The sequence below is a fragment of the Stegostoma tigrinum genome, chromosome 12 (assembly GCF_030684315.1).
Source record: "Stegostoma tigrinum isolate sSteTig4 chromosome 12, sSteTig4.hap1, whole genome shotgun sequence".
Classification (NCBI taxonomy): domain Eukaryota; kingdom Metazoa; phylum Chordata; class Chondrichthyes; order Orectolobiformes; family Stegostomatidae; genus Stegostoma; species Stegostoma tigrinum.
In genome coordinates this window covers 38737694-38753203 of record NC_081365.1, presented here as the reverse complement: position 1 = coordinate 38753203, position 15510 = coordinate 38737694, and the positions used below count along the sequence as shown (strand labels likewise).

Sequence of the window (15510 nt, the reverse complement as noted above, 5' to 3'; positions counted from 1 at the left end):
TGTCCTATGTTTTCATATTGATAGATTTGTCTAATATCTTCTCTAAATTCTCTAGAGATGAAGAGGAGCAGCTTCGTAAAATGATTAGGGCAGATCATGAGAGGGCGCTGGAAGAGGCTAAGGAAAAACTAAAAAAATCCAAAGATCAGATTCGTGCTGAAATTCAGACAGAAAAAAACAGAGTGATGCAAGATATGAAAAAAAGAGAAGGCAAACAACTGCCAGTTGTACCTATCCCAAAACTGGTAGGAATCAATAATGGGGACCCAGGTGATCCAGACACGAGAGAGAAACAAGAGAAGATTAAAGAGGTATGTGGGAAGTCTGGATAGTATATTTCTTAAATTAGAACGAGGTTTTTAAAATCAGTTTTATTCTAAACATGTAACATCTCTTATCTTTACCTCAGGATGTTAGTAAACTGCATTGAAGAATATTGCTTGAGTGTCCACAAATAGAGTATGGATATTTTCCAATCCTCTGTTCAGGAATGTTACTGTGCAGAAAGTGGGGTCTGAACACCGGCTTCCTGGCCCTGAAGCAGGGACGCTGCCACCTCACTACATGAGCCCTAAGTGTATTGAATGCTGTGTGAATAGTGACAGTTGTGGCATGATTGAAAGTGCTGTTATCCTCATGTCAGAATGTTATGAGTTTCCATTCTGCCACAGAGACGTGAGCCAAATAGTAGTCATAACCTCATGCAGTACTGAAGGAAAACCAAAATAACAAGAGAAAGTACTGGAGAAACTCAGTCTGGCAGCAATTGTGGAGAGGGAAAGTGTTAAAATTGCTAGCCCAGTGTGACTCTTCAGAATCAGTATTTTACTTTTATTGCAGTCTTGAAGCTAGTTTCTTGATGTCTTCTTAATGATGGAAATGTTAAACTATGGTCCCTTTTCCTCCCTCAATTGTACATAAAGTATTTCATGATATTATTTAAACAGCAGAGAAGTTCAGTTCAGCCAATATTTATCCCTCAACCAACATCACTAAAATAAATTGGGACAGAATTTTACTGTAGCTGGTGACTAACTTTTTTTTAATTTCTGTGACCACTTCCAGTGCAAGTTGCTGTAAATATTGAGATTAAAATGGGGTGGTGCCCTTCAAAGGGAAAACACCTACATACTCTTTGATTCTTGTTTACTATTGTTTGGTTTAGTTTAGTTATAATTACTGTTTTGTAGATTGTAGACTTGTTGTACAGTGTGATAATGCTCACTATCCGAAGACCAGGGACAGGGAGCTCATACAACAAGGAATTTTATTTTAACCTGGACAAGACTGTTGCCAAATGTTCTATTTATAAAACATGGTGAGAGTTTTCTTGTGGGTATTTCCCTTAAGTATTCCCCACACATGCTGAAAATTAAAGGAATAGTTTTTAAATGGATTGAGCATCTTTAATAATTTCAATTTAATTTGGACACTGTTTACAATATGAAGCACACGCAGTAATGTGAATAAATTTTTGCAGTATTTGAAAATAATTACACTTCAAGTATTATTTTTAACAAGGTTCGAAATTGTTAGCATTCAGATTCTAAAATCTCTTGATCAAATTTTAACAATGTGCAGGCAGCTGTTTACTTTGCAGAGTTTAATTTTTATATTTTAGTCTTATGCAATGTAGATATCATGGTCATTAAATAGTAAATATTGTTTTCAATGTTGTGGTTACAGATATCATACATTTTGTCAGCTCCAGTATATATGCTTAATTATATTGTACCCCCCTCCCATTCCTTCAAGACAAAATATGATTACTAAAATTTTGGTTTCAAAAAGAAGTTTGCAGGTGGAGGGTAAAGCAGACTCAATTTACTCGTCTAGCAATGTTAACCTGTTACCACTGCATTCAAGTTGATTCTGAATGCTTCATTCATCTTATTTTTTAAAATAAGACTTTGGCACTGCTTGTGTTTGGCACCTGCCATTCCAGTCAAGTGTAACATTTGATTTAGTTGGATGGCTAAATTCTGTTGAACTAAAGTTGGCATTAATTTCTGAATCATTCTCTATGGTATTGGAGGACTGTGAAGCTAAATTTATTAATGCTTGCTATTGCACTGTTTAGTGCAGCATTATCCAATTCCAGTCTTTTTAAAAAAGGAAATAAACAAAGATATAAGATTAAGAATTCACACAACATCAAGGAAGCAGTTGACAAGTATGATGTCAAGGAACCTTGGCAAAGGTCAAGTCAAAGGGCATCAAAAAATGATTACTCTCCTGAGTGAAGTTATGCTTAACGCAAAAGGTGATGGTTGTGGAGACTAAGCAACTCAATCTAAGTAGATTGCAACAGGGTAAATCAAGGCTGCATCTAAAGCTCAACCATCTTAAATTGTTTTGTTAATAATCTCCCCTTGTTCTAACATTAAAGTCAGGATATTTGCTGACAGTTGCAAATGTTGAGTTGCATTTGTACTTTCTCAGATAATGAAATATCCTGCATTCAAGTGCAGTAAGACTGAGACATCATTCATGATCTTTCTTGCTAAGTAAGTGCTAAGCAGTGGTTAAATCTGACAAAGGGGCGTTTAACCATGTCTCCCTGACATTGATTGGCCTTTGTTATTATTGAAATCTGCACCACAAAGGTCCTTGGAATTACTATTGACCAACTGACCAGAAACTCAATGGGACCATGCATGTAAATAATGTGGCTGCAGATCAAAGCCTGGGTATTCTGTGGGAAGTGGATCATTTGCGATTCTCCAAAGACTTCCAACATCTACAAGGTACATGCCAAGAATACTTTGAATTGATGTAGTCTGTCAGGCTAGAAGATGAAGATAAGGCAAAGCAGCTTTACCAATCAGCATTTTGTATGCTGCGGTAACTCACTACAATTTGGACAGACTACGTTTTAAACCTGCGACCTGTATTGCTAAGAAAGGTGCGGGCCTCAGTTATACTAGAATGCTGCCATTTTCGAGGGGTTTACTATTTATCCTGACTTGGAAATACATTATGCCAGCTGTGGTCAATATGTCCTTCTTCCCTCCAATTTCTATTATCATCCACAACAGTAGCAAATGCCAAATATCTCTGAGCAAGTTGCAAATGTTGAGTCTCCACTTTGTTGCAAGTCCCTTTTCCTTTTGTGAATCATGGCCAGGTTCACTCAGACCTGACTGCTTGCTAAATGTAAGCCATGATCTAATCTGAGGAATATCACTGCCTCCACCTAACTCCTCTCCTTAATGCACTGTGATGCCTGCAGCTTAGATTCCACCTCACCAACTTTGAATCAATATTTCTTGAGTTGCAAGTGCTGGCTGAAAATGCAGCCTAGGAATGCACAAGCTCTCATTCATTGCAGTTGCTGCATGTCTGCAGGCTGTAATCTGATCGCTCTAAAACGTCCTTGTTTTATATTTAGTTAATTAAAAATTTGTGTAATTAACATGGGTTCAATTTTAGATTTTAGAGCTAATTAAGTAGAATAAATTAATAAAGTGGTAGTTTAGTTTCTAGTTTGAAGTACTTCTGCAATAAGGAACATTAAACACATTTCTTTGCATAAAATTCCCACTCCAGATTCTCCAAGGGCACCATGTGTTTGCACTATGGCTGTAGATATACTGGAATGGCACCAACAGACAATTGATTTATTTTTAAATGACAGCTCCTAAGTAGTTTACATTAGATGGACGACTGACTGATAAGCATAGATGCCTAATTGCATGTATAATTAAAAGTATGATCTTTAATTCACACACGGTTTTGTTGTTGTGTATCTGTGAAAGTGAGTTTTTGGGCAAATCATTGTGCTATGCCATTGAGATTATAAGAAATAGGAGCAGTGGTAGGGGCCATTCTGTGAGATTATGACAAATCTGATTTTTATCTTGACTCCACCTCCCTACTTACCCCTGCATTTTAGATCAATGATCTGTCTGACTCGTCCTTAAATTCAATAGTGAACTGATTTTTCTCATTCTCATGGAAGAGAATTCCAAAGACTAGTGAACCTCTTGTAAGGAGGAAAAACGATACGCTGCTTATTTCAAACTCTACCCATGAATTTAAATATCCCCAAGAGGGTAAGCATCCCCTAGCATCTACTATATTAAGCCCCCTCTCAGAGTCTTGTATGTTTCAATAAAAACACCTCTCATTCTTCTGAATTCCAGTGTGTATAGCCCAACTAATTCAACATTTCCTCAAAGGCAATATCTTAATTTTTGTTTCATTTTGCTTTCATGGGATGAGTATGCTACTGACACTCCATGCCCTAATTACCCATAAACAGAGCAAACCCAGTTTAAAGGTGGTGATCAGGAGTCAGCCACATTACTGTGGATCTGGAGTTGTATGTAGGTCAGACCTGAGAAGCATGACATATTTCCTTTGCTAAAAAGGTATTAGTGATCATGTGAATTTTTATAACAGTTGGTAGTTTCATAGTCACCATTTGATGAGATTAGCTTTCAATTCCAGATTTATTGAAAATTAAAAATATAAGTTTTTAAACCTGTGTCACCAGAGCATTAGCCTGAGCGTCTGAATTGCTAGTCCAGCGTTGTTATCATTATGGGATGAGTATGCTACTGACAAGGCGAGCATTCACTCCATGCCCTAGTCTTTCCCCCAGGAAACACTTTAGTGAACCTTCTCTGAAATTCTTTCATTGCAACTATTTCCCTCCTTGAATAAGGAGACCAATACTCTACATAGTAGTGTCTGTTTTCACCAATGCCCTGTATAGTTGGAGTGAATTTTTACATGTTCTTCATTTTGATTGCTGAAAGCTTGTTAAATTATCTGAAGATTTTTCTTTCCCTTTTGCAGATGATGAAGCATGCTTGGGACAACTACAGACAGTATGCATGGGGCCACAATGAGTTAAAACCACTCTCCAGGAAGGGACATACCACCAATATTTTTGGTAGGTATCTTGGTGTGAAATGTCTGTTGTCTGCATTACGTGTTATCTTCTGCCTTTAGTAGCACAGACAAAAGAGGATTTGCTTTCAATTTGAGCACTGTAAAGATTGATTAAAGTGTGATTTACAAAATGCAAATGCTGGCAATATTCATCATCCAATAAACATCTTTGCAGAGAGAATAAAACAAAACGATGTGTGTTCCCACTATGACATAGCAATTTGATCACTGATAAATATCACAAATGTGGCATCCATCGTAGTTCCTCATTAGGACTTGTTTGTTTTCCCTGGAAAGAGTTTGTCTGTTGGTTTTGCATAAACTTTGACCTCTGGCTTAGCTCTCAGGCTGTTGCCACTATGTCATCCAATCAACCAAATGATATTTACACAGCACTTTTCTATAATCAAACAGACTGTTTAACTGTAGTTAATCACATTATTACGCATCTAATTTGTTGTGCCTGCTTTAACAGGACTCTGACCTTTCAGACATACACTGACAATTCAGTCCATTACTGTTACAACACATTGCTTCAGAAACACAGCAAAACCACGAGCCTTTCCGATCATAAATACCTAACCATTATCATCTTCGTAGAGTAGGCTTCATACATTTTTTTTCCCTTATTTCATTTCAAATCAATTAATGAGAAAATTTTAGACAAATATCTACATCAATTGTTGGAGTACATGTCATAAACAGCTAAAGTAAGCATTTAATAAAGCCTTCTGACACCAAAGGCCAGTTAAAACAAAATGCAATTATAATAAAATGGAGCACAAGTTATGGCAATGGTGAAATATGATAAAGATACCTTTTTATTTCATTTCAGTTGATCACTATTATTGGAAAGTTTTCCAGTTGATCTCGTAAGGGGAATTTTTAAAATCATACTCTTCATTACTTCTAATACACAATAATAAAGCAAGATTCGAAGTTACGATAAAGTGGGCTACAAAGAGGCTACCACTATGCTTTTAAATATAAAAGTAAAACAGTAAAGCAATCTACTAACATTAAACATATTAAAAAAAATCTATCGGAAGTTAAGTGCAAGTTCTTGCTTACTCCACAAATGCTAATAACTTAGTGTATGAGCTTATACACAATCTGGATTTTTTTTCCAATAACAGTTAACCACAAAGTTGGATGATAATTGCAGGATTTGACCCAGTATGGCAGTACAAAATGTTAGTGTGGCCTCACTTGGAATATTGCGTGCAGTTCTGGTTGCCCCATTACAAGAAGGATGTGGAAGCATTAGAAAAGGTGCAGAGGAGATTTACTAGGATATTGCCTGGTCTGGAGCACAGGCCCAATGAAGAAAGGCTGAAGGACTTGGGTCTGTTCTCATTGGAGAGAAGGCTAAGTGGGGATTTAATAGAGACATACAAGATGATCAGAGGGTTATATAGGGTGGACAGTGAGAGCCTTTTTCCGAGGATGATGACGTCGTCTTGTACAACGGGGCATAGCTACAAATTGAGGGGTGATAGATTTAAGACAGATGTCAGAGGAAGGTTCTTTTCTCGGAGAGTGGTAAGGGCGTGGAAAGCCCTGCCTGCCAAAGTAATTAACTCAGCCACATTTGGGGCATTTAAATATTCCTTGGATAAGCATATGGATGATGATGGGATAGTGTAGGGGGATGGGCTTAGATTAGTTCACAGGTTGGCGCAACATCGAGGGCTGAAGGGCCTGTTCTGCGCTGTATTGTTCTATGTTCAATGTTCTAAATGATGTAGACAGGTTTTGCAATGGGTAAATTGGAGTTGTAAGGACAGTGAAGTAGAAGATAATGAAAGGAACATTCATTTAAAAGGTGTCTGAAATAAAAATCTTCAAAAAATAAGACACTCCATTACTTCAAAAGCAAAACTGGCACATTTTTGGCCTTTACATCCACAAAGATCCTTGGAGAAAATTCTTACAGCCTGAGTTCAAAATTTTGCTGATCAGATTTCTAAATAAACTGGACACAGCGTGAATTAGAACAATTCTATCAATTTTAAGCAGTGATAATTCAAATACAGAGAAGTTGAAGAAGAAATTTGCAATTCATTGAACAGTAGGAAACCATGATTTGCTGCAAACTGGCCAATATAGTACTTTATATTTATAAAACAGAAAATGGATCAATGTAGTTTTTTCCAATCTCGTTAGTGGGATCTGGCTAGGTCAGTAATTTATTGTCCTTTCCTAATTGCCCATGAGAAGATGGTGCGAAGCTGTCTCCTTGAACTGCTACAGTCTGTGGGGTATTGGTACACCCACAAATCTGATACGAGGAGAATTCTGGGATTTTGATCACTAAATACTATTCAAATAAAATCAATAGACATGGTGGCAGTAAAGGAAATTCCTACCTGAACGATTGATTTCTGAAGAGGTTATGTCCCAAATGGGCAGTGGAAAATCTTAAGATACGTTGTGCATTTGAAATTGTGTGTAAAAAAAAATTAACAAAAGTCATGCACAAATAATTTAGTAGCTATATTCAGTTTTGTGAAGCGTAGAAATCAGCACAATTTATTTCAGAAGTGGGAAATGTACCATGAGAGCTTCCTTGCAGATCAACGTTGAAATATATACTATTCCCAATTTATGTCAATGATTTGCATTCAGAATTTCAATGCAAATTTTCAGGTGACATGATGCAAAAAGAACAAGTAGATTTGAAATGGATTATGAAATTGGCAGAATCAAAGCAGAATTACTTGCGTTCAGCTGAATCTTGGAAAATATGGTGAGGTCCGTACATGTATTATATGTTTCTATAGTCGCAGTAGATAAATAGATGAGGCCCCTGACTAGATTCCTTGAAAATATGCGCTTCTTCCTAGCAATTTGTGAACATTGCCTTTAGGCACACTGAAAACTTTATGGTATTTGCCCATTGTTCCTGTGCTGACGTAAAAGGATGCTCATCTGTTTAATCTTGAGTATGGGGGCTTAAAAAAAATCTGTGGCGGTAGTGGATGCATTCACTGCAGTCTTCTAAAATTACCTAGATGTGTGAAATATCCCAACACATTAAAAGAAAAAGGAAGTATAACGTCTCTGTTAAAGAAAGGCGTGGGTCAGAAAGCAGCGGCCAGTTAGCCCAACATCTGTAATTTGGGAAAATGTTGGAATCTGTTAATAAGTAAATGTATGATTTAAATTAAGGGCTTTAGAATGCTATAACGCGTTCAGTAAGAGTCAGTGGATATTATGAAATCATGTTTCACAAATTTATTAAAGTTCTTTCTGAATGTAACAGTCAAATTGAATAAAGGGGAACCAGTAGGTGTAGTCATATTTGAATTTTCAAAAGAAACTCTTGATGGTGACCCATTACGGTTATGACATAAAGTAGACGTCCTTGGTGATGGGAGTAATATGAGCAAAGGTAGAGGATTGGCTAACAAATGGAAAGTGCATTTTGAATAAGCCACTCAGATTAGTAAATTAGAATTTAGTGAAGGAACAGCATGTATATTTGCCAAGCTTGCTAGCAATTAGAAGTTGATGAAACAAGTTAAGAACAAGGTTTTGGAGTACATTTTGTAGCTTGGGTTGTGGGTATTGAGGTTGGCTGGTTTGTTGTTCCTCAGACGTTTCGTTACCATGCTTGGTAACCTCCTCATTGCAGCCTCTGATGAAACGTCGGTGTGTTTTCCTGCCTGGGGTCTGTTGTGATGGATTGCCTCACTCCTGGGCTTCCATGATAGTGGAATGTACATGGGGTCAAGTTCAATGTGTTTATTAATAGCCTGCTTCGTGGAGTGCCGTGCTTCCAGGAATTCTCATGCTTGTCTCATATTCCTAGCCTGTCCCAGGATCTTGGACTACACCATGTTTTATTGAGATCTATCTCTTGATTAAACTTAAAAATATAAAACATAGGTACTAAGTTAACCTGGTGTAGTGTTTTAAGAGCAGTAAAATTGGTTTTTTTTTCCAGTGTCTGTAGAGTGATGAATTCTTGCTGTCAGATGTGGGAGATGAGAGAAATTTTCCATGTTACTGATGACTTGCCTCTACGAATCCTTGTGTTTGGTTGCGAATCCTATTGGATTGCATGGATTGGTTAGGACAGTAGTTAGAGGTGGTAAGGAGTTTACAGGAGCTAGGGAGTATGATGGATGGCAATTTTAGGGAGAAAGCCCGCAGATACAGTGTGTGGGTTACAGGTGGGTTATCTCCATGAAAGATAGGAGAGGAAGACAGGTGGTGTAGGAGTTTCCTGTAGCTATCTCCATGCCTGTGGTATTATGGAAAATGTACGGGGTGAAGGACTCTTGGGGTACTGGAGCACTAGCTGCCAGGTTTCTGTTACCGAGTCTGACTCAAATGTAATGAAGGGTACGTCAGGTTACAAGTGATTTGATTGTGGTGGGGAATCGAGAGTCAGAGGCATGTTTCTGCAATCGACGGCGAGACATCAGAATGGTGTGTTGCCTCCTGGTGCCAGGATCAAAGATAACTCTGAGGTGCAGAATATTCTGAAAGGGGAGAGGGGCAAACAAGAGGTCATCATACAAATAGGAAATTACAACAAAGGGAGAGAAAAGGACTGGATTCTGAAGAGAAAATATAGGAAATTAGTCAGGACTTTAAAAAGGATGTCCTTGAAGGTAGTAATGTCTGAAGTACTCCCGGTGCTGTGAACTAGTAAGGTTAGGAATAGGAGGTTAGAGCAGATGAATGCGAGGCTGAGGAGCTGGTGCAAGGGAGAAGAATTTAAGATTCTGGATCATGGGAATTTGGTGTAGAATTGACCGATATCAGAAGGATGGATTGCACCTGAATTGGAAGAGGACTGATATACTTGTGGTGAGATTTGCTAAAGTTGCCTGTGAGGATTTAACCTAGTACAGAGTTGGGGGTGGGGTGTGGTTGTGGCCAGGGAGTTCATGAGAAAATAGATTAGTCTGAGACTAGCGCAGTTGGGAAGATGAACCCGGGGCATGGTTGGGAACATGGGACTGGGATATCATAGCGATTACAGAGATGTGGCTCAGGGATGGGCGGGGCTGGCAGCTTAGTGTTCCAGGGTATAGATGCTATAGGAGGGATAGAAAGTGGGATGAGAGAGTAAGGGGGGGGAGTGGTGTTTTTGATTAGGGATAACATTGCAGCTGTGTATGTAGTGGGGGTGGGGGGGGGGTAGTCCTTCAAATATGGCCAGGGAAGTTATTTAGGTGGAACTGAGAAATAAGAAAGGGATGATCACCTTTAGACTCTTGTCTCTCGCCCCCACCCGGCACCCACCCACCCCATAACAGGGAATTGAGAAACAAATCTGTAAGGGCGTCCCACTTATCAGTAGGAATGATAGGCTGGTTTCGGTAGGGAATTTTAACTTACATTAGGTCTGCCAAAGTGTTAAGGGCTTGGATGGAAGGGAATGTGTTAAGTATATACAAGAAAATTTTCTGATTCAGGATGTGGATATACCTACCTGATGAAGGAGCGGTGCTTCGAAAGCTGTGATTTCAAATAAACCTGTTTGACTATAACCTGGTGTTGTGTGACTTCCGACTTTCTAAATTGGAGGAAGGTCAATTTTGACAGTATTAGGCAAGAACTTTGAAAAGTTGATTATGGGTGGATTTTCTGCAGCAGCAGCTGGAGCGGTGAGAGTGAGGACTAGGGGGCTGATGGGAAAGTAAGTTCTTCATTTCAGCAGCGGAGCTGAGTGGGAGCGGCTGAATTACGGTCTGGGAAGGTGAGTGACCTGATATATTTGGGCAGTGGCTAAACTTGAGACACTACACATGCAGTGTCTCTCACCCGCCCTCCTCTAACCAAAAAAAACGACTCTGTGGTATGTTGATAAGGTAAAGTTTTTCTTTTTTTTATCGTGTCCAGTAAGTAGAGTGATTGTTAAAAATTATTTCGTTTCATTAATCTATTATTTGATATTATCGTATATCCGTGTTATGCTCCTCTTGTTCAATATGGGGGCTCAGAGACGCGGCTGATGTCCTCCACATGTAGGAAGTGTGTCCAGCTGCAGCTGTTTTTAGACCACTGGAGCTGCGGACGGACTAATGTCGTGGATAGCACGTTCAGCAAATTGGTCACACCTGCAGATTAGGATTGCTGAAGGAGAAAGGGGATGGGTGACCAAAAGGCAGAGAAAAAGTAGGAAGGCAGGGCAGATACCCCCAGCAGTCATCTCCCTCCAAATCAGCTATACCATTTTGGATAATGTTGGGGGAGATGGCTCACCAGGGGAAAGCAACAGCAGGCAGGCTTATGGCACCGTGTTGGCTCTGCTATACAGAAGGGCGTGAAAAAGAGTGGAAGGGCTATAGTCATAGGGGATTTGATTATAAGGGGAGTAGATAGGCGGTTCTGTGGTCAAAAACAAGACTCCGGAATGGTCTGTTGCCTCCCCGGTGCACAGTTCATGGATGTCTCGGCTCGACTGCGTGACATTCTGAAGGGGAGGGTGAACAGCCAGCTGTCGTGGTGCATATAGACACCAGTGGTGTATGTTTTTAAAAAAAATGGGATGAGGTCCTACAAGCAGAATTTAGGGAATATGGAGCCAATTTTAAAAAGTAGGATCTCAGAATTGCTATAAGTGCCACGTGCTAGTCAGAGTAGAAATGAAAGAATAGGCAGGATAAATGAGTGGCTTGAGAGATGGTGCAGGAAGGAGGGGTTCAGATTTTTGGGATATTTGGACCAGTTCTGGGGGAGGTGAGACTATTACAAGTCGGACGGTTTACATCTGGGCAGGACTGGAACCAATGTTCTAGGGGCTGCATTTGCTAACGCTGTTGGGGAGGGTTTAAACTAACGTGGCAAGGGGATGGGAACAAATGAGGAGGTTAGTGGACAGTAAGGAGTTACTAACTAAAGCCTGTAAAGAACTAGATAATGAAGTCAATGTGACTAAGGGTAAGAGTAGGCAGAGAGCAGATAATGAATGCAAAAGGACAGGTGGTCTGAGGTGCACTCGTTTTAATGCGAGAAGCGTGGGTAAGGCAGATGAAGTTAGGACTTAGATTAGTACCTGGGAGTATGATGTTATTGCTATTACTGAAACCTGGTAGAAGGAAGGGCAAGATTGGCAACTAAATATCCCAGGATATAGATGCTTCAGAAGGGATAGAGAGGGAGGTAAAAGGGGTGGAGGAGCTGCACTACTAGTCAAAGAGGATATCACAGCTGTGCTGAAGAAGGGCTCCATGGAGGACTTGAGCAGTGAGGCAATATGGGCAGAGCTCAGAAATAGAAAGGGTGCAGTAACAGTGTTGGGGCTGTACTACAGGCCTCCCAACGGCGAGCATGAGATAGAGGGGCAAGTATGTAGAAAGATTATGGAAAGATGTAGGAGCAACAGGTTGGTGGTGACAGGAGATTTTAATTTTCCCAACATTGACTGGGATTCACTTAGTGTTAGGGGTTTAGTTGGAGCACAATTTGTAAGGAGCATCCAGGAGGGTTTTATAGAGCAGTATGTAAATCGTCCAACTCGGGAAGGGGCCATACTGGAACCAGCGTTAGGGAATGACCCCAGCCAGGTGGTTGAAATTTCAGTTGAGTTTACTTTGGGAACAGTGATCACAATTCCGTAAGCTTTGTATGATGTATGAGGTGAGGGACGCCATTAGTGTCCCATCCAAATACGTCTCTCCAAGACCGCGTTAGGCAACTGGAGCAGGAGCTCGAAGAACTTTGGATCATTCGGGAGGCAGAGTCAGTGATAGACAAGAGTTACAGGGGAGTAGTTACTCCTAAGCAAGAAGAAAGCTGGATAACTGTTAGAAGGGGGAAAAAGCAGTCAGTGCAGGGATCCCCTGTGATCGTTTCCCTGAAAAACATGTATACCGTTTTGGATACTGTTGCGGGGTGGGGGGGGGCGCGATTTACCAGGGGCATGCAGTAGGATGCAGGTCTCTGGCACAGAGTCTGTCCCTCTTGCACAGAAGTCATTGGGGACTCAATAGTTAGAGGGACTGATAGAAAGTTTGCTGGGAACGAAAGAGACTCCGGATTGGTGTGTTGCCTCCCAGGTGCCAGGGTCCGTGATGTCTCGGATCGTGTCTTTGGGGTCCTAAGGGGAGAGGGTGACCAGCCCCAAGTCGTGGTCCACGTAGGCACCAACGACACAGGTAGAAAGAGGCATAGGGATGTCAGGCAGGATTTCAGGGAGCTAGGGTGGAAGTTGAGAGCTGGAACAAAGAGTGGTCATCTCTGGTTTGTTACCAGTGCCACGTGATAGCAAGGCAAAGAACAGGGAGAGATTTCAGCTGAACACATGGCTGCAGGGATGGTGCAGGAGGAAGGGATTCGGGTACATGGACAATTGGGGCTCATTCTGGGGAAGGTGGGACCTCTACAAACAGGATGGTCTCCACTTGAACCAGAGGGGCACTAATATCCTGGGTGGGAAATTCGCTCGTGCTATTCGGGTGGATTTAAACTAGCTCAGAAGGGGGATGGGAAGTTGAGGTGTAGCCCTAGAACACAGGAGGATGTGCATAGGGAGGACATGGTCAGGACCTCACTGTCACAGGAGTGTGCTGGCAGACAGCAAGCTGGATTGAAGTGTGTCTACTTTAATGCCAGGAGTATCCAGAATAAGGTAAGTGAGCTTGCAGCTTGGGTAGGTACCTGGGACTTCGATGTTGTGGCCATTTCGGAGACATGGATATAGAGCAGGGTCAGGAATGGATGTTGCGGGTTCCAAGGTTTAGATCTTGCATTAAGGTCAGGGAAGGTGGTAAAAGAGAGGGAGGTGTGGTTTTGTTAGTCAAGGACAGTATAACGGCGGCTGAAAGAACCTTTGATGAGGACTCGTCTCCTGAGGTGGTATGGGCTGAGGTTGCCGAGGAAGGTTTGTCAACTGAGTCAGTATGGGTGGAAGTTAGGAACAGCAAAGGAGCAGTCACCTCACTGGGGGTTTCCTACAGAGCCCCAAATAGCAGTAGGGAGATCGAAGAACTCATTGGCCGGCAGATTGTTGAAAAGTGCAAACGTAGCAGGGTTGTTGTTATGGGTGACTTCAACTTTCCCAAGATAGATTGGAACCTCCTTAGTGCAGATGGTTTGAATGGAGCCGTTTTTGTCAGGAGGGTTTCCTTACTCAGTATGTGGACAGGCCAACGAGGGGGGAGGCCATTTTGGATTTGGTGCTCAGCAATGAGCCAGGACAGGTGTCAGATCTCGTAGTGGGAGAACACTTTGGCCACAGTGACACAACAGCATCACATTTACCATAGCCATGGAAAGGGAAAGGAGCAGTTACCAGGGGAAGATATTTAACTGGGGTAAAGGAAACTATGACGCTATCAGACAGGAGTTGGGAAGTACAGATTGGGAGCAATTGTTCCACAGAAAGGGCACAACAGACATGTGGTGGCTGTTTAAGGAGCAGTTGTTGTGAGTGATGTATAAATTTGTTCCTCTGAGACAGGTAAGAAGGGGTAAGATTAAGGAGCCTTGGATGACTGGAACAGAGGTGCTTCTTGTCAAAAAGAAAAAGGCAGCGTACGTAAGGTGGAGGAAGCAAGGATCCAGCACAGCTTTAGAGGTTTACAGGCTTGCTCGGAAGGAGCTCAAAAGTGGATTGAGGGGGGCCAGGAGGGGGCACGATAAAGGCTTGGCAGGAAGGGTTAGGGAGAACCTGAAGGCATTTTACTCATATGTGAGGAATAAGAGAATGATCAGGGAGAAGGTAGGGCCGATCAGGGATAGTGAAGGGAACTCGTGCATGGAGTCTGAGCAGACAGGGGAAGCCCTAAATGAGTTTTTTGCTTCGGTTTTCACTAAGGAAAGGGACCTTGTTGTGAATTAGAACTTTGAGGAGCAGGAAAACAGGCTTGAAGAGATCAAGATTGAGGAAGTTGATGTGCTGGAAATTTTGGCAAACATTAAGATTGATAAGTCCCCAGGGCCAGACCAGATTTATCCTAGGTTGCTCCGGGAAGCGAGAAAGGAGGTTGCTCAGCCGCTGGCCAAGATCTTTTCTTCCTCACTCTCCACGGGAGTCATACTGGAAGATTGGAGGGAGGCAAATGTTGTTCCTCTTTTCAAGAGGACAGGAGGCAGAGAGTGGTTGTAGATGGTAAGTATTCTGCCTGGAGGTCAGTGCTGAGTGGTGACCCGCAGGGCTCAGTTCTTGGGCTTCTGCTCTTTGTAGTTTTTATAAATGACTTGGTTGAGGGGTGGGTTAGTATGTTTGCTGATGACACAAAAGTTGGACGTGCCGTTGATAGTATCGAGGGCTATTGCAGGCTTCAGCAAGACATTGACAGTATGCAGAGCTGGGCTGAGAAATGGCAGATGGAGTTCAACCTGGGTAAATGCGAAATGATGCATTTTGGAAGGTTGAACTTAAATGCTGAATATGGATTAAGGGCAGGATTCTCGGCAGTGTGGAGGAACAGCGGGATCTTGGTGTTCAAGTGCTTAGCTCCCTCAAAGTTGCCACCCATGTGGATAAGGTTGTTAAGAAAGCATATGGTGTTTTGGCTATCATTAACGGGGATCGCGTTTAAGAGCCGCGAGGTTATGCTGCAGCTCTGAAAACCCTGGTGAGACCACATTTGGAATATTGTGTCCAGTTCTGGTCGCCCTATTATAGGAAAGATGTGGAGGCTTTGG

The 15510-nt window shown here is 41.5% G+C and overlaps 1 protein-coding gene across 3 annotated transcripts in view; it reads left to right on the top strand.

Moving 5' to 3' along the window:
* The window catches only part of man1a2 (mannosidase, alpha, class 1A, member 2), a 120706-nt gene that overhangs the window by 18129 nt on the left and 87067 nt on the right, over nt 1-15510 (top strand). For all 3 annotated transcript variants that reach the window (XM_048540541.2, XM_048540542.2, XM_048540540.2), the window contains exons 2-3: nt 56-311; nt 4804-4900. In XM_048540541.2, coding sequence (XP_048396498.1) covers nt 56-311; nt 4804-4900 — 353 coding nt within the window. The remainder of the gene's footprint in view (nt 1-55; nt 312-4803; nt 4901-15510) is intronic.